Source organism: Amphiura filiformis, chromosome 12 (genome assembly GCF_039555335.1).
Source record: "Amphiura filiformis chromosome 12, Afil_fr2py, whole genome shotgun sequence".
NCBI classification, from domain to species: domain Eukaryota; kingdom Metazoa; phylum Echinodermata; class Ophiuroidea; order Amphilepidida; family Amphiuridae; genus Amphiura; species Amphiura filiformis.
Genome location: NC_092639.1, coordinates 3121432 through 3141909, shown reverse-complemented (window position 1 = coordinate 3141909; position 20478 = coordinate 3121432). Strand labels below are relative to the sequence as shown.

The following is a 20478-nucleotide window of genomic DNA, read 5'->3' as shown; positions in this document are numbered from 1 at the left end:
GTTGCGGTAGATGCAATCATGCTTTTATTGAATGCATTTGAGTAGTCCGCCACTAGATTTACGGGATGATAAGTCATATGCGCAGCCTCTATTCAGTTGGTCGTTGTATGATGTTGTTCGTTCACTCATTCAAATTTTATTTATAGGTCATTTATGATACATCCTCCGTGGAACAGTTTCAAACAAATATAGCTAGGGATTATTGGGGCAGAGGTTATCTTTTGAATCCTCTTAGAGGGCTATCATTTTTTTCGGAAGGGGGGTCCCAAATTTACAAAAAGTCCGCGTCAATAAAATTGCGTACCCCCTATTTCGGCAACAAAAATTTTATGATCCCAAACCCCAAAATTGTATTGAAATCAGTCTTTTGAATAAAATAACACACTTTCTATGGTCATCGTGTGACTCCTACATTTTGGTCATAAAACATTTTATGACCCCCTGCTATTATTCTTTCCAAGACTTTATGACCCCCGTATATTTGGGACCCCCTTTCAATAAAATGATATACCTCTTATGACCACTGATGCATAGGCAAGGACACCCGCGCGACTTGAAAGACTGGTCGCACGCGACAGTTCGCCTCACACACATAACAAATGCCTGTACAATCAAATAGGTTCATTACAACATTTGATTGAATGGACTGAGTTACTCTAAAATGAAACGAAAAAACAAAGAATCATGAAAAAAGACACATACAAGATAAAATGATAAAATTATATAATTTACAATGTTGAAGTTAAAATCAAGAAAATAGAGAATAACATTTCCTCAAATAAGAAAAAAAAACATTGACAGACATCATAATCTATCAGAAATTACTGCATGAGATTCGAACCATCAAACTTCTCCACAAGTTCTCTTTATCCTCGCACTATAGTCTAATGCTCTGCTCACTGGGCCACAACGTATCAGGTGAATGATTACCGCATTATCATGAACAAGTTTGTTCGATCTTGCTCATAATTGTATGTGTCGATAGGTTTCATCCTTTAACTACACGCACCCTTAATGATCAGTGATAATAGTCGGCTTTTACAGGGATGGCGCTCTCTCATTTCCATGAACTCCATACCGCCATTAGGCGAACGTTTACGGTATATTGACAATGCTGTACAAACCTACCAGTCTAGTGTCACCACTCACCACCTTTGAAAAGTGGACAATCAGACAATTTTATAACTCAAATCACAAATTTGATTATTTTAAATCCGGGTGTCTATTCTTCCATTATTCGTCCCCAAAGGAGATGGAATAATTTACCATTTCCATGATTTGGGGAAGAATTATGTGTTTTGAAAAAGAAAAAAATCCTATAAAATATGAAGATGGGGCTATTTTTGGAATGAAATAGATGGTCATTTAAATGCATTGGCTGGCAGTGACTGCTCTGCAGGGTTGGCAGATTCATCAAGTGTCGTTTAGGGAAGAATTATAAATGGGTGGTACATATGTGACCCGCTCTGACGAAACCCGGGCCATAAGTCGCATTCAGCCATTTCGAGATACAGTGAGTCAAAGTTAGTAAAGGGGTGAAAAACCTTGCAGATTTAGTTTTTCAGTTTTTATTATTTTTTGATTCTTTAATATGTTTACTTTAACCTACCATTGAAAACAATATTCTTTTACATCTAAATCACCCAAATCTAGCATTTTCTGAGCCAAACCAAGTCCTTAACTGTCATTTAACAACTTTAAAGCCATTTTTCTTGCATTTGCCTTTTCTTTATGTATCGCGTCCCCCTTTCATGTTGAAATACTGTAGAATGAGAATCACATGTCTCAGAAACATAATTCTGGTATCAAATGAAAGCTGAAGACTATACTAAATGATGACATCAAAAACTCAATTTTCAAAATTAGTGACTTATGTCTGGTTTTGTGGGAGCAGGTCACATATTATTAGCATACATGTAGTCAGATCTTTGCTGACAATGATTAATCTCTTTATGTCCCTTTAAATACTTCCTTTATATGAAGAGCTTTGTTTCAAAACCCCTTACATCCACTTGAGCAATTTTGAAAACACATAAATAAAATCATCCGAAAAATCACTGATATAAGAGGGTTTTCAACAAAAGCAGTTTTTGGCGGGATGCTCATCCTACATAAGCATTCCGCCAAAACCTGCTTTTGTTGCAAACCCCATTAGTACTTTTTTTGATGATTTATTGATGTTTTCTCAAAATTGCTGAAGTGGATGTAAGGGGTTTTGAAACAAAGCTCTTCATATATGTAGAATGCATTTGACACATTTTGTTTCTTTCTTTCTCTCTTCAGTTGACTACAAGATCACATCCAAGTCTTTTGCCTTTCCAAAGAAACACAATCTGCCATTTTACTTTGTATCAGCAGCTGATGGAACTAATGTAGTCAAAGTAAGTAGGCCTGATTCCAGAAGGTTGCAGAAATAATTGATCCAAATAGTAGAGCTCAACCTATGTGGCATTTGTCTACAGATCCGATATCTGATATTGATTTTATAATATTGGCTAATATCGGATCGGATTCAATATTGGTAAAATTTTTGTTTTTTAATCAATTTTTTTCAAAGTTTTTGGCGACTGGACCTATTCTGAAGTGTTAGGATCATTCAGATATAATTTTTTTTAAATTGGAAAAAAAATTCACATTTTTTTCATAATTTTTTTTTTCAAATTACCTGTGAATGATCCTAGCATTTCAGAATAATCCATATCTTCAATACGAAAGGTCAAAATTTTCAATTGATCGTCGGCTTTTCATCCCACCTACATACACTTTAAGTATAAATCATCAGATTTATAAAGTTTACTTCAAGTACTGTTAAATATCAAAATATCAATTTTTAATGATTTGCCATAAAATGTGTATTAAATTGCTAATTTCAAAAAATAAAATTATTTGATATCAGAATGACATTCTTCGTATTCAGAATGCAATTCGATATGTCTGATGTGCTCTAATGTCCCAAAATAAATACTGTCCAAACGTTCATACCCCAGCCCTTAAGCAAAACTGAGATTTTGGTATCAGAAGAAAGCTCAAACTTTTTGAATTACCCTGGTAAAATTTAATGCCCGAGATATGTTTCGTTTAGATGGTATGAACAAAAATATGGTGAATTGTGGTAACCATGCCGAAAGTGTATGTACTATTCTTAGGTTATTGTCAATTGTTATACACGTTTTTGCTTCTCATCAAATCTGCTGGAGCAATACAACTCAAAGTTCAATGGTAGGCCTCAATTTAAGATAGAAAACAGAACATGAACAGATTGGACCATGCGCCTTTAAAGTACTAACCAAAATTTTCTTTTATGCAAGAAATTTTTCATATATTTCTTGTAATTATGCAGTATTGTTTTGAATGTCAGACTCCAGACTTTTGAATGACATCCAGAAATCATCTAAGCATAAATACCTTGGAGTCACCATCACCAACCAACTGGATTGGAAAGACCATGTTCAAAATGTCACTGCTAGCGCACGAAGCAGCTTGGGAGTCCTTAGACGTAATCTTTCATCCTGTCCATCTCATGTCAAAAGTAAAGGCTACCAGGCATCGGTACGACCAAAGTTGCGTGGGAACCCGTACGTCAAACAGCAGGTGAACGCATTGGAGGCAGTGCAGCGTCAAGCAGCTAGATTTGTTTACAACAATTATGAAAGAAAGACTAGTGTTACACAGATACTTCAACGCCTTGAGTGGGACTTCCTAGCTGCCAAACGTCTGCACAACCAGAGTACAATGTTATTTAAGATACATCATGGGCTGGTAAACATTCCTTTCCCATCTCCAGTCGTATTTTCACTGACAGTTAGCCATTTCCAGGCCCTGGCATTACCACTTCTCCGGGATATGGCAACTACACCAACCCACCAATCCTTGTAGTTTTCGGGGCTTCGCCCATATTTACTCCCCACTTTGTTGATGTACAATTTGTGTCTTGGGTACATAAATGACTTGCATCTTTGTCTTGCTTCAAACATGTTTCCTTTTTGTTTTTGCAGTTATTTCGAGATGCAATTAAGGCAGCTGTAGCGTACAAGTCCAACTCGACAGATTTTATGGATGAAGTGATGAGGGAATTAGAGGTGAGTGATGGAGTCATTGTGTACACCGCATATGGACGAATCCAAGATAAATATAAACCGGCTCTATAATATCAATATCCAAAGAGTGCCTTGTGCGATTTGCCAACTTCAGGCACTGACCAGGGCGAAAACGGTTTTGCACTGTAAATTAGTTCTGTAACTTTGCAGCCTCTTTGGTAAGAATGATAAAAAGCAGATAAGGATGATTTGTTAGTAGTTGTCTGCCATTTGTCCGTATGCGGTGATTTGTAAACTCTTTTAAACATAGCGTAAGTTCAGGTATTTTCCCTTTGCACGGATCCGCCATTTTGCTACCAAATCAAGGTTCTCCCTGCAAATGCAGGCTCAAAATGTGCATTTTTGTTTATCGCACTTTCGTAAAGCGTACGCAATAAGCGAAGCATGCATGTGACAGGCTTACGCACACAGAGCATGCACTTTGCGGGTAGATACTCAATTTGATATGACCATGCGATTGGCGAATACAGACTTTAATATCATACCAAACCATTTCAATGAGGATATGAAAGCATTTTTGAAAATTGAATTATTACTATTTCTAATTTGCTCAGTACTCACACTTATTGATGTTGAAATCCCTGAATGTTCCCTGGCAGACGTGGTTGCAAAGTTATGATTTTTTTATATGTTGATTTTCCTATGTTTTTGATAGATATTTTTGCCTGTAGACAATTTCCGTAATTGACCACTTCGTCGCCGTTTGGCTCTGATAACTCTAATTTAGCAGAGCAGAAAACTGAAAGATTAAAATTAGCAAAATGCTAAATGTAATATACTTCTATTTTATTTGTACTACATATCGTTATGAAAACGGCAGACGGCCAAATCCGGATTCGGCTTTTGGTAAATTCATTTTACGCATGCATTACTTTTGAATATTACACGTTGGTCCCGTGTACAGGAAGAGTCAAACCCTGTGCACGTTAAGTGTCAGAGCTATTTGAAAAGAGAAGGGGGACCATCCCCGGTTCTGATATCTGCAATCAATCCTAGGTTCCAGGATCGTGCATAGGTAAACTGTGCACGTAAAGCCTGTGCGTTGATACTCAACCATTTGAGGTAAGCACGTATATGGAAGGAACAAGGGATCAATGCTACACCTATAGAGGGCAGCATATCGATTTCTTAACGGTTACCGTCGTTGCCCGTACTGCGATGTACCGTCAGCTAACCCTGTATGCCGCCCTCTTTTGATTACTTATTATGCTGTTATCATCTGATCTCCGTTAAAAAATTGACATGCTGCCCTCTGTTGTGTACAACATCGATCCCTTGTTCTCTCATTCAAAAGTAATGCATGCGTAAAATGAATTTACCAAAAGACGAATCCGGATTCGGCTGTCTGCCGTATTCATAACGATATGTACCAAGGCTCATCTAGATAGTTCTTATATATAGTTACTTATCAAATTAACTTTCATAATTGGGAATATGTAATTAAATCTTTGGCCTCGCTTTCAGTTTTCTGCTCCGCTAAATTGGAGTTAGCAGAGTCAAACGTCGCCAACTGTGACGAAGTGGTCAATTACGAAAATTATCTATAGCTCAATTTCATTATTGCCAACTTTGGTCTGATTGTGTCAGGAGTCTAAGTCATTTTTTGTAATTTATTATGAGACCAAAGTACAAAATGTGATTCAAACATGCATCAGGTATGTAATTACCGTAATTATTTGGGATTATTCCTTTTAATTTGTATCATTATCAGTTGTTCTTGTGCAAAGATTGGTGAATAAATGTATTTAAATGAATGCTTGAACCATATTTTGTACTTCGTTCTCAGAATTACAAAAAAATGGCTTAAGCAATTAAGTGTAGTAGGCTGATGATGTAGTATAAAGTATAGTGTCTCCGTAATATTACAATGTGTATGTGATTACATCCATTTGAAGTTAACACTCTGGATTTTTGTAATATTTCTTGCAGTATTTTGATGATTTAAAACTATCACCAGACAGTGGTTTAGATTCAGCTAATAACTCAGAGGAAAAAGAAGAAGAAAAACAGAATGACACAGGAGCTACTGGAACATCATGACCTTAACTAACTTGGGGTCAGGGGTCACAAGGTCATGGTAATGAAGAATGTGATGAATGAAGCTGGTTGATAATAAGAACTCAACGTGGATGAGCAAGCCTGCTGTACTTCATGCATGAGGATTTGAAATTGTGCAATTTGTAGCACAGGGCAGATCTTTGGTTCCTGTGATGGATCTTGGACCAAAATGGTTGGATGTTGACTACCATAGTCGTAAACAGATATTGGTGGACTGCATGTAGTCGCAGTTGATAAACTTGTGTAATGTCAACAGGAAGGTATAACATTATTGTCTACAAAGGGTTAAATGTAGACAAAATCTCGGATGGGCAATTGAACGAACACAATGTGCCATTTGAGACGCACATATAAATGCACATGTGTCAGGGTCAGAACTTTGTTGCACAGTACAGGAATCAATCTTGTTTCTAGCAGAATATATTTGCGAGAATCATTTGATTTTTGCAAAGCATGTTTTATGACAACTACAAAAGTTAACAAGAGTCAAAATTGATTCACACAGATCTGTTAACGAGAATCTTTGCGAGAATTGATTCTCGGATCAGCTGCGTCATGCAGCCTCCCTGTAGGCATGTGTCATGAGTGACTTGAAATCAGGCGCTTGTGTTCATTCAATAGCCCATCTGAATATAATCTGTGATGGTCAGGTTCACAAAGACTTGTGGTGGATCTTGTGCTTGATACAATAGGGTTTCATGTGTGATGAATCAAGCTTAAGATTGAGCATAAGTCCTTGTGAAATGACCAAATGATATTGAACAATTGAGCCACAAATCAGGTAACCAGTTGTCTTTTTAAGTTTACTTGTAAATTGATGTCCAAGGAACATATCTGATACTTTACAAAGCTCTTGTTGTGCTGTGTTAGGAAATTAAGCTGTTGTGATTCACTGATACTGATGAAAACCAGATAAATACATGGTGTATCAAAATTATTGGTATGTGTCAATTCCCAGTGATTATAGGCAAGACTGCCACAACAAAATGCAACTTAGGAGCTACTTTATTGATGAATATTATAAAAAATCATCAAACCATAAATAATGAGCATTTCAAGAGGATCCATTGTTGCATATTGAAGAACATGCTTGTCAATTAACACCAAAAACTGATAGGTACAATTCTTTTTGATACACCCTGTAACCTATTCTAGTCCATTGGGCTATTCTATTTGAATCTGCCATACCCCTGTCACAGATTTAAAAAAGTCTCCCACAGAGGGAGTATGTTTTTCAAATTGAATTGGCTAGGGTTAATTAATATGAAATGCATACTCCCCCTGTAGATGGCTATTCCTATATCACCCACAACTGTAGTGAGTATATCAAATGCAAGTTGCCCAATTGTCTATTCTATTTGAAAATCATACTCCCTGTGTGGAAGATGTTAGCTCGGTCATCCACAGGGGGTGTATGAATTTCAACTGGAATAAGCCAATATCACATTTTTGCTGTGCAACACCATTTTGGCCATGGTTGCTAGACTTGCGACTCATGCTGGCAAATCATACAGTGTACTTCACAAGTTGTATAGGGATGGCTTTTAATAATCTGTTGTTCATCAGTATGTGAAAATCATAATGATATAAATACAGGTGTTATGTGTGTGATCAGTGAAAAGAATAAAGTATTCCTCAGAAAAATGTTTGCATTACTAAAGAGAACAAATTGCTCCTCATGATTTGTTTAAACAAACATTAGCTATTATAAACCAGGCACAAAAAGAAACTTGTCAGTTATAGCCATCCTTGCTGTTCAACAACCTGATAATTTTGTTAATTGGATTTTGCTTTCTCATTTGACACCATGTTCGTGAAAATCAAGCAAGAATTGACCAAGATAATGAGCAGGAAAACCTCCTATGTGATTGTGGCCCCTGAACATGTTTAAAACAATACTGCCAATGGGTGACATAGGAGGTTTAGCTTTAAACATGTTCAGGGGCCAATGACACATGAGGTTTTTCCTGCCCAAAGACGATATTTGTGAATATCTGGTGTTGGTGTTATGTTCAAATCAAAACTGCAGAAATTGCCAAGTAAAATGTTAGCAACTGATTTATATAATGGATGGCTTTTTATTGTTGACACATGTCATCATCTGCATCGGATACTCAAAAAGCTGCTTTGTGTGATTTTCATCGGCTGTATTCCATAGTGGCTTATATAATTAAAGACAGAGATAAAAAGAATTGATCGCGTCTGATGTCACTGTCAATTACGATCCTTGATTGGATAACACAGGTTAATAGCGCGTTAAAGGAAGACCGATCTATCTGGTGCTGATCGGAGAAAAGCAATAGCAGCAAATGGCGAAAAATTACGTACTTTTACAAGGCAAAAAGCAGCTTTTCTAGGCATTGTTGACATGGTGCCTTCGCAAAAGAAAGTTTCCTACTATAAAGACCTAACTTTCGAGATGGTTTGCATGTTTAAAGGTGCAAAATTAACAATAATACGCCCGGTTATACCTCCGCGTTCAGCAAGTCGTCATCACGACACTTGTAAACAAACCAAACTCGAGTTTGATTGACAGATGACGTCAGACGCGATAAATTCGTTTTATCTCTGTCTTGGATTATAGTGGGGTACCACAAATAAACAACTTATCAAGAAAATGGGGTTTGAAGTCGAGTTGTGTAAATCAGACAATCATTATATTTTATAAATAGATTTTATCTATAACTTTCGAAAGACACATTATAACTGGTAAATTGAAAACAATAAGTACAAAACTATGCGTCACTATGGAAAACATGTAAAACACAATACCCTAACCTAACGTTAACCTTACACCACCTCGATTGCTGTGTAATCTCTATGGTGTTACTATTTGTTGGCTTTCTTCCATAGTGGCGTATCAGTCCGATAACGTCACTATGGAATGTAGCGAGGTGTACGCCACTATGACATGCGCAATGTTTTTGGTTTTTGCCGATATTTCTAAGTTTGTTTACTATTATAAAATGTGTGTAAAAAGTGGTGTATGGTCAATACGCCACTATGGAAAACACAAAATTTCACTTTGTAACCATATGCCAAATTTAATTTATTAATTATTAATTAATTAGCTAATTGTGACTGCTGAGACTTAGCAAAATGAAAGAAAAGGTTATTAAAAACATATGTGCCAATTTTAAAAAACAATGACCAAAAACCACTATACGCCACTTTGGAATGCTGCCGACAAATTAGATGATAATAAAAAAACCACACAAGGCAGTCTTTAATGATATGACACAGATGCAGATCATTACCAAATAATTCTTATTTAGAAAATATTTGAGCAGCAACCTATTCTTAATACTTGATCCATATAGCTATCAACAAGAAGAAAATAAAATGTGTCGACATTTAATGTAGAAAACAAACATGCACAAGGATAACTTAACATCATACAAAATTTAATACACAAATAAAATTTTCTTTTACAACATATGTGACCCGCTACCACAAAACCAGACATAAGTCACTAATTTTGAAAATGTGAGTTTTTGATGTCATCATTTAGAATTATTATTATTATTATTTTTTTTAATCGCTTTTTTATATATAATATCTTTCGTCAACGGGGTTATCGGAGACCCACTTCAAAGTGATTTAGTTCGCTATTAGGGAATCCGCCAGGGACCCTGTTGACTATTGTATTTGTGTTTATTGTTTTATGGCTTTTTTCTGCTATTGTATGTATGTTTGCCTGGATTATCAATAAATCAAATCAATCAAATCAAATAGGTCTTCAGCTTTCATGATACCAAAATTATGTTTCTGGGACTTGTGGTCCTTAGTCTATGGTCTTTCAACGAGAAAGGGGGAAGCGACACATAAAGAAAAGGCAAATGCAAGAAAAAATGGCTTTGAAGTTGTAAAATGCCATGTTAAAGACTTTATTTGGCTCAGAAAATACTAGATTAGGGTGCTTTAGATGTAAAAGAATATTTTGTTTTCAATGGTTGGTTAAAGTCAACATATTAAGGAATCAAAAATTACTAAAAACTGAAAAACAAAATCTGCAAGGTTTTTCACCCCTTCCCCAACTTTGATTCGCTGTATCTTGAAATGGCTGAGTGCGACTTATGGCGGGTTTTGTTAGAGCGGGTCACATATTATTCTTGGGCATGTTTATTTTCTGGTTACCTACAAGCTGCTCATCAACTTCATTATTACCATGGATTTTTTAAACTGTACTTAAACTATCTAATCAAGTGACGTCAAAGTAGTTGATACCACATCAGCTTAAGGGAGTATCCCATCATGCATTGCAGTATATATGCATGCCCCATAGCAAATGTATACAAAATATAAACAAGAGCCGCTTAGATATTGAGAGCTATGGATAGTTTCACAATACTTTAGGGGTCATATTTTTGCAAACAAAAGTCTAAGCTTCTCTGATTTAAGCAAGTTATTTAAAGTTGAAGTGAGGGATTTTGTGTACATTTTCTATGGCACATTAAGTTATGGTACCGCAAAGCATAATGGGATACTCCCTTCAGCTGCTGTGAGTTGATACACTTTGGCAATGATTACTATGTAATAATATTAAGAATGCGACTCAGAAAACATATCCTATTTATGACTTTTAAAAACATTGAGAAAATTGTAAATCAATTGTTAGTACTAATAATATATTACAGTCTGGGTACTGTGTATCCAAGGTTTGGGTTAACATTGCCAGAAAAAGAGAAAAAACAATTTGGAAGGTGGGGTGATACCTCATAGCCTATTTCCTGGACAAGATCCCATAAGGCCACCTTAATTTAATAGTTTGTCTCAAAGCCCTTCCCAAGTTAAAAACCTAATGAGGAATGCATTTTTTTTTAAAGATTTTTTTTTAATCTGTGGAACAAGCTTTTTGACAAGAATAGACCACTTTTTCATCTCTCAAGGAGGTTTCACTTTGGTCAAGATGGAAGAATTTTATTGAAATTAGGCTATTTTGACGTCTGACGAGGTCTCACGTGAGATTTTTGTGTGGTGGATTGGGGAAAAAAATAAAACAGCTGGAAAAAAACTGAAATTTACTCATTACTCAATTTTACTAATGCATGCAGGGGCTTTGAGACAAACTGTTAAATTAAAATGGTCTAAAAGTTTGGTGTGACATGCAAGCGCTTGACCGCCTGACCTTGCCAACATCTCTGTTACATCTCTACTGATAGCATTGGATTAATGTGATCCAGACTTTCAAAGAGGAAAGCAAATGTTTGCTGTTTCAATTGGAAGAGATTCAGTGGAAAATATCTTCAAAGTCATTTCATTCTTCAAATGATGTGTGCCAAATGTGGATTTTTTTTGTCACATATGACACACCAAACTGTTGAACACCTTGATTATTGTATAGTATGTTCAGGACTAAAAAGCCTTAACCAAATTATTGTACTGATCTTTTTTGTTGGTCAGTATTTATTTGTGAAGTGATGTCGCATTGTTACTCAGATAAAAGGTTAATAAGAATAATATAGAATGTTAGAATAATATTTACAGTTTTTCATTGTAGAAATAAACTATTTAATATGGTAACTGTATGAAATATGAAGAATGGGGCACAAAAGGTCGTATACACCATTTTGGAAATTAATCTCAAGTTGCTTGATAAAAAGAGAATGATCGATAAGTGTATTTTCGTAAACAAATTATTTTGTGTGAATCAAATTAAATTATCGTAAACTTGATTTATAGGTTAATAAACGCATATCACTTGTTGGGTGTGAAATTGTACAAAAAATGCATACATACGGAGATGTTGATGCATCTAATCGCATTAGACACATCAACATCTCAGTACAAGTCCATTATTTTGTACAATTTCCTGAGCAACGTGTGATCCGCATTTATTAACCTATTTCATACATGAGAAGAAAAAAACATTTTTGCAGTTTTTGTAACAAAATTATCACTAAAAATGTTGTTTTCACTCTGTAATAAAAAAAAAATCCTGCCCTGGAAGCCATGGCGGCATCTTTTGTGTTGAACTCATTGCGAATAATGTGTGAGTTTCAATTGCAGCAAGGGATCAAAGGTTTTCATGATAGATTTCACACACTTTTTTAGCACTGTTGATGCAACCTTCACTGCAGATCTATTCTCAGAATTGTGTATATTGCATTTTGTACATGTATGTTGTCATGGTGACCCTTCCCTTATTTATTGTAACATACCAGAATATTAATATTCTTTACCTTGACCTTCAAATTGAAACAATTTTCATGTAACATTTATTTTTGTTTTCCAAGCAGCTGCTTCAAAAATAACAAAGTGCATACATTCCTTATGTGTATAGGTCAATCTAAGGACGCTTACAATTACACATTGTAAAAACAGCTAAAATGGTTCAAAATTATTCAAAAGTTACACCCATGAAAATTGTCAGTTTAAAATAAATTATTGTAATAACAGACAGGCAAAATAATAACTCAAATATTATTGTAGACTGGTGAAATATTATCATAATGTAGACCTGCTTAATTGGTTGCCAACCAATTAAAGTAAATTTGGATGGATGGTAACACAATTAAGCCTTGGCATTCAGCTTTTTTTAAAGCCTTGTATATGTGACACAATCTGATCATCTGATCCATGGGGGCCAAAGGAAACATTTTTGAAAATTGAGTTACTGTAATTATTACATTATACATACAATAGGCTATCATTTACTGAAAACACAAAGGTCTAGCATACTTGGTTCAAAAGTTATGAAGTTTTTTGATGTCTATTTTCTTAATGTATTTTATTGGGGTTTGTTTTACTCCATATTTTTACCTTTATCTCAGTTTCAAATTTGCTGCCTTTGGCCCCCATGGACCAGATCGTGTCACATATATGTTCATCATCAATCTCTTGAAGAGAGTTAGTATGAAAGTAACTATTGAATTGTAAACTCTCTGGAAATTTTATAAAAGGTACTTGAAGTACATCTTTAATAAATCACTTAAAATTTGATTAGTCGATGACTAAATTAGTTGATTACTAATAAGTCAATGTTAGTTTTGAGGGTGAGAATATTAGTCATCTGGTATGAATTAAGGAGCTCCTTCTGTGAAATGGTTCCTCAGGTTTGTTTAGCATCTTTCTAGCTCCCGGAGCATTACTAAGTGACTTGTGAGTTTCAGTGCAACGTTAATGCTGTATCACAGTCAGGACAAACTAAAGCATGTCATCGTCATGGTCACTCATTGATGCATCAAGAGTTAGGTCGTGATAAGCAGACCTAATGAAAATGATAAATGTTGATGTAGAATTGAAACCTTTTTTTATAAAGAAAAGAAGAAACAAATTGCTGACATAATTATTAATGAATCCTGTTGAGTGTTTGACACATTCTTTTATGGATGCTATTTTTATTTCTTGGTCAAAATGTAGCAAATACCGGTAGTAAATATGTAGTAAAGGCATGAATGTAGGCAATTCTGCACTCTGCATCAGCCACAAAGGTAGGCTGATAATGTCTGGTAAAAATCTAAACTGTAAAGCAAGAAATATTTGCGCTCATGAAAATCTCACAAAATTTTCAAATCGAAAGGATTGGCAAGATTTTCATGCTCATGGATATTTGTTTTACCTAAAAAGCTGGGTAGATCCCACAGAATTTGAAAAGGAGAACTGGGACTTGACCGAGGCATTCGCGATATGGATGATGGGCACATTTGAGAGACGCACTTGATGCGACCTACACGCAAGTACCCAGACGCTTCAGATGAGATGCAGAATTGTTTTCGTTTGTTGCCACGCACAGTCGGCACGGATCCGAATAACCCCAATTTTCTTCCCATAGCTGATGGTGAAATTGTATGTGGCGGTATAGGGAGTCCCGGTTCTCCTTCTCTAATTATGTAGTAGATCCTTTCATGTAATTCTGCAGGATACCAAGAAATGTATCACTTTGCGAACAATGTATGCTGTTAACAATAAGGGTCTTTCTAATTCATAAAAATTGGTGTCTTGAAAGGCTTCTTTGCCAAGATTCTATGAATTGAATTGTTTGTCATGTAGAAGAAATGAAATACTTGGAAGTATTGAATTATCTGAGTTAAATGGTATTTTTCATTATTTTCTAATTATTTTGTAAATTAGACCAGTGGAAAAGAACATCAATGTGTGTTTTACTATTGGACATATAATAATACACCATCAGACAGTAGTACTACCAGGGTGTTAGCTGTCCACCTGTCATTTTGGACAGGTTTGCTTCTGGGACAAGCAAAATTAATGCTTGCGACATTCCAAATTCTAAAAATAATGCTTGAATATGTCCTGTGAACTCAAATCAAGACCAGACAAGTAAATCAATTATAACAAAAGCTATTTGAACTGACTGAACCCCCAGAAGGGGCAGAGGTCTGGTTAATGTTTTCATTGTCAAATTTTGGACAGGAAGTTGTGGTTAAAATGACGGGCACTTGTCAAATGCTAGCTAAGAACCTGAGTACTACCATAAATGTGACAAGATAATTGTTATTTTTAGATATGGTGCTTATTCCCCTCTCAAAGTAGTGCTGGATTATTTAACTTTTGTTCAATTGGAATAACTCTCTGTAGACTAATATGAATTCAGTGTGTAAAATGAAATCTTATCCTGTGGTTCTAACCTTGTGTGTGTTTAACAGTATCTGTAGTCTGATAAAGACCCAATTATCCCCCACCCACCTGCCCCAGGGATACCACCATACCTTTGACACAGGGTTGCCAAACCTGCGATTTGGTAACCCAATTGGGCGACTTATGAAGATTTTTCCCGCAAATTTTGACAATTTCCTGTCCCAAAGAAACCAATTGGGTGACTTTTCAACATTGGCTCTTGTGACTTCCGATAGTTTCCTGCCCCATAGAAACCAATCGTAAAGAGAAAATTGGGTGACTTTTTCGATTATTTGACCCGATTCGGGCTGAAATCTTTTAGCAACCCTGTTTTGACACTTCCAAATCTTTTGTGGAGTGTGGGGAATGCACAGGTGGAGGTGATAAAAAGGGTCTTGCAAAGTCAAGGCTACTCTTCTCTGTGGGGTTCTCAGTGTTCTATTGGTGTTCTCATGTCCTACTGTGTGAATAGGTGGGTAAAAGGGAAATGGGTCCAGCAAGTCAGACTACTGTATCTCCTATCACTGTTACTTGTACGGCCTCTTACAAAGAGATTGTTTGAATGGTTATGTGTCTGGTTATGTGTAAGTATCGTTATACTTTGTAGACTTTAAAATTATCTTGGAAATGTTGAACATAATCATTCTGGTCAACCTGATGTACCCTTAATTTGGATGAACCAATATTTCCGTAAGAAACAAGAGGTGTGATGATATTGACATTAAGATGAGAAGAGGGATATAATCTTTTACACAAAGTGGCATAACTAGGGGAGAGGGGGCAACATGCCCCGGGTGCTACCACTAGGGGGTGCCAAATCGCCAAATCATAATGACGATGCCATTCCCACACCGCCGCGTCTAAGATATTCTTGGGTGGGGATAGAGCACCAATTTTGTTTCTTGCCCCAGGCGCTACCAACCCTAATTACGCCACTGTTTACACAGTGTTAGAGTCAAGTTGATTCTCATCAGAAATTTATTGCAAGTGTTTTGCAGGTTATTAAAGGAAGCTGTGTAAAGTTAAAGAATGTCTAGCTGCTTTTTGTAGAATTATTTTGATGAGAATAATAGAATTGATTTGAATTCCAAATTCCAACTTGTGATTATGTCTGGTAGGTGTCTAAACCTGGACATCCTCTTATTAAAATGATCTCAGGAATAAGTTAGTTAAAAGTTAAATCCTTCCCAATCCTTTCGGCCCATTGGGCGGCGCCTATCTCCGTTTCATAACCCTAGGCCACATGTCTGCAAGCAGAAAAGCTACAGCAGGGGGTTAGTCCACTGGTAGCCATGTGTTTAACTTTCCCTACTCCATTCTTTCAATGCGAGCGCCTGGCAAGAAGGCAGTAGGTACCATTTTTAAAGCCTTTGGTATGGCCCGGCCGGGATTCGAACCTGCGACCTCCCGATCGTGAGGCGGACGCTCTAACCACTAGGCCACCACGCCGATCTCAGGAATAGGATGGAATAATAAAGAACAACTCTTACTACTTGACATCCACTTGTGATTGGGACTCAAAGTCAATATCATCACAACTCTGCTGGAGACTGATTGGGCAACATTCATCCAATCAACCAGGAATTTCTTGTTTTCCATATAAATAAGTTCTGCAAGTATGAGTATTGCTGTTTTATGACTTTTGTATTGTACTAACTGGATAAATAATGTGTCGAATGTGTTGTGAACCTTGCTTGGTAAGATTGGGATATCCCATTTAAAATCCACACAATAATATACACAGATGGAGAATGAATTTCAAATGGAATGGACACATTAGGTAGCTCCAATTGAATTTTATACCCCCTCTGAGAAAGGTTCAATCTGAATCTACCACAGAGGGAGGGTGGGTTTCAAATAGAGTTGGCTAATGGGTTGCAAATACAGTTGAATTTGAAATTCATACTCCCCCTGTAGAAAATATTTCCAAAATCTTTCACAGAGGGAGTATGTCCTTTAAGTGGATTAGCCCATTTGGATAGCTGTGGAGTAGCTCTTGCACATCAATATTTGTTCCTGTATAAGTGGTAATTTTCGCGAGGGTTTATTTTTGTGGATTTCGCGAATGGAGAGCCATCTGCGAAATTAACACCTCACAAATATATGTATAATGTATTGCAAGTATAGGGCAAGACTAGACAATTGTGAAAATAATAATCACAAAAATGTCTCTCTCACTCCAATTCGCGAAAATAACTGTATGCGAAAATCGCCACTTATATACAGTAGTTTTGAAATTTAATACAAAAATGTGGTTACACATTTGACCATAGATATGTGTCATGTCAAAAGGAGACACTTTTGGGCAGGATCGTAAATAGAGAAATAGCCAAAAATCTGCACCGGGGTGATTTTTTCACAATTTGGGTTTATTAGGAATTTGTGAAGTTATTAATGTTAAAAATATTGTCTGATCATTTCAGACCGGAATATAACTGGCATCTTGTATTTTTCGAGACATTTTTGAAGGGAATTCCTACTCTCAACATTGTCAATAATATTTTTAAACGTTGATATCTCATTTTCCAATTTTATAATACCGTAATTTACGAACTCAATATCTTCGCTTAGGAATATCCTATTTCATTGGGGAAAACGATGTTGTGGAGCAAAATATCTCTATATTTAAGATATGTAAAAACCTCAAAATTGATAACCTGCCCAAAAGTGTCTCCTTTTGACATGATACGTCACATATATGCAGTGCCTCCAAACCCTGATATCTTTCCTTGTATAAACTTTGTCATACAAAAGTGAAATGAGTAGATCTGTAAAAACTGTTAAGAATTGTTTAGACCCTGAAGAAAGTGTTTGTTTACAACTTTCATTGGTATCATTCATTGTGGTCAGTTAACTTTGATTTATTCTAAATTATGAATTGGTGCAACACATATTTGTAGTTTCTTTTTCAGCACATAGAATTGTGTTATTATTTTTTACTGACTGAAAAATGGGACATACATAGTCAAGACAGAACACCTATTTGTTTTGTATTTCACATTTTAGGTTTTATACAAGAATTTAAAAAAACTATTATTGACTTTTTAGCAAACAAAACATACAAGTTATCAAGAAGAAAATACTGGAGGATTATTTGGCTTGTTATATCAGCCGCTTTGTATAATTGCATTGCTAGTCTGAATTGATACAACTGCACCCCTTTTGTGCGGTTATGGGTAAAACATTTCCAGGGTAAGCTAAGGTACTTTCATAAAATCAAACCGTCCATTTATTTTGCACCTGTTATTTCAGAATTCATCTTGACTTTCTTGTACCTGCTGTCATGCATGTTTATAAGCTTAACATGTTGACCCCCCCCCCCCCAAAAAACAAAAAAAAACAAATGGCTATTCTAGTTGAAATGCATACACCTACTGTGGAAGACATGACTTTAATCACCCACAGTGGGAGTGTAGATTTCAAATAGAGTCACCCATTCAGGTAATCCCATTTAAAATTCACACTCCCTGTGTGGAAGAAGTAGGTTATGTCTTCCATAGGGGGTGTATGGATTTCAACTGGAATAGCCCATTTTTTAGCATAAGGTATACAAGGTATATAGCATAAAACTTGTGAAGTGTTTGTACAAGTTGTATTCACATTTTGTTGGTTTCTGTTTGTTGTTCCAGTGTACTGCATACACTGTAAAGAGAAGTTTGCATGGGACAGTACTCATATGCAAGTTGATACATTTTTCATAGTGGCAAATCACAATACTGTACTTTTGTTTCACCTCAAGTTTAGGATTGATGTAATGGTTGATCAGCTCCTAATCGGCAGGCCTTATAACGTCGCGGATAAATATCAATATATTTTTTCTCGAGAATTGTCTTGTGACATCTTGCCAAAAGCATCACAAATGATTAATTCAAGTCCTATACTTTATCTACTTTCTTTAACATGCAAAATATAGACCAGACAGGTCAACTATGTCGCTCTTAACATAAGTCTACTTTTTTGGCGTATTGGTTAGAAGCCTACCAAATCCAGCCTATTTCGAGCTGAGCAAACTATAGGTGCATATTTCACTACTGGTGCTAACCTAATCCAACAGAACTTATTCACATGCATACAAGGGCTGTTAGTTGGCACACTGCAACGCAATTGCATCAAGGAACTGACGTCAGTACCAAACTCAAAATGAAACGAAGTGTACAAATTATTTAACAATGACGGAGACATAATAGGAATGGTTGATAGTGATCTGTAGTTTGCCCCTTTGATAATACCATGGCAATATGTACCTTACAGTATTGCAAAATGTAGTTAAAATATGTATACATTACGAGCAGTTGCGGCACCATGGGCAAATGCCCCCCTGTTGCCCCCATTCCCCCAGTAAAAGCCCAAAATTACAAAAATTCCCACTTTTTACTGCAATTTTGCGCAAAATTTCTTGATTTTGCCCCCTCCCTGAAATTTACTTTGCTCCCTCAATGCCCCCCCCCCCAAAAAAAAACAAAACCTGCCACCACCACTGATTACGAGTCATGTTGTAAAACTAATGAGCAGGATTCCTTTTACATGGGTTATGTGCTCATCAGCATGTGTGTGTACTGGGAGGGGAAACTCAGCAGATTTCATGAGCGTAATGATAAGTACTTGAATTTTGTGAAAGGAATTGTACCTATACAATATTTCAGTGAAATTTTAAGTATCCATTGCAGATTGTTTCTGTGGTTGATTTCTGTTGTTGAAGTTTGTGTGCTTTATTTTTCCATTTGCTTATTTGTTTATTTTGCTTGTTTGGTTATTTGCTTGTACTACATGTTGCCTTTCACTCCCATTTTGCTCATTCCTGACATAAATAGGTTTACATAAATTTATGTATCTTGCTTTCTGTGTGATCTTGTTACCATTCCATATTCAACATTTAAAAAAAAAGGGTTTCTTTCATTTTCAATCAGTTATGTCCTGATTATAATAGATGATTTGACTGATATTAAAATACCCAATATGATGCAGTTACCGTATTTCGTCAAATAGTCGCCCCCCCCCTCAAATAAACGCCCCCAACACTTTTTTCAACCAAGATGTTTTAAAAATGCCGATATTTCCATGCTATCTTGTGTAGTAAGCTTACCAAGTTGCGCATATGGTCGATAATAGCGTCAATAATTGGCGAAAATCTGGATCAGAAACCAGGAAGTGAGCCAGAAGTCAGTGTTTCTAGTTCATAGTTTGTCATTTTAGCGTGTGTTTTTAGTTTACCTAATGATTTTAATGGGAATTATCGTTCTAAAATTGACCTTGAATAAACGCCCCCCCCCCTTGGGAAAATGTAATGCCCCCCAGGGGTGTTTATTTGACGAAATACGGTATGTAATTTTAAATAAAGCATAGCATTAGTCTTCAGAATTGCTGTGGTCCATTTGGTAACCCTTTTCCATTTGAAATCTTAGGAGGTCAATGGGCTGTTTACAGGAAATGTAAATTTCAAATGCGGTTACTTAGATAAACGACTCAATTTGAAATCTATACCCCCCTGTGTTCGTTAGGGGTGTATAGATTTCAACTTGAATATCCTTATGATAGAACTTAGGCTTACATTATTAAGTTTAACCTATTATTAAGTAACATTACGATTGTTCGTCTATATTAAGCAGGTCTCGCCACTAAAGGGTAACATGAAATGTATCGGAACTCAGTTTGGCATGTGGCTGAGTTTCCAAAGATGTACAAGTTCCCATCGTCTGTAATGTCAACAATTTCAGAACAGGTTGGGTCAATTCATTTTGTATGATTT

General features: G+C 36.1%; 2 protein-coding genes across 2 annotated transcripts in view; one reads left to right on the top strand and one right to left on the bottom strand.

The window, feature by feature from the left end:
- Nucleotides 1–6447, top strand: part of LOC140165663 (rab-like protein 2A) — a 47037-nt gene extending 40590 nt beyond the window's left edge. Inside the window, exons 6-8 of the mRNA XM_072188960.1 lie at nucleotides 2284–2381; nucleotides 3996–4079; nucleotides 6027–6447. Of these exons, the coding sequence (XP_072045061.1) occupies nucleotides 2284–2381; nucleotides 3996–4079; nucleotides 6027–6137 (293 nt within the window). The 3' untranslated portion in view covers nucleotides 6138–6447. The remainder of the gene's footprint in view (nucleotides 1–2283; nucleotides 2382–3995; nucleotides 4080–6026) is intronic.
- The window catches only part of LOC140165660 (UDP-glucuronosyltransferase 2A1-like), a 455852-nt gene that overhangs the window by 136083 nt on the left and 299291 nt on the right, over nucleotides 1–20478 (bottom strand). The window lies entirely within an intron of this gene.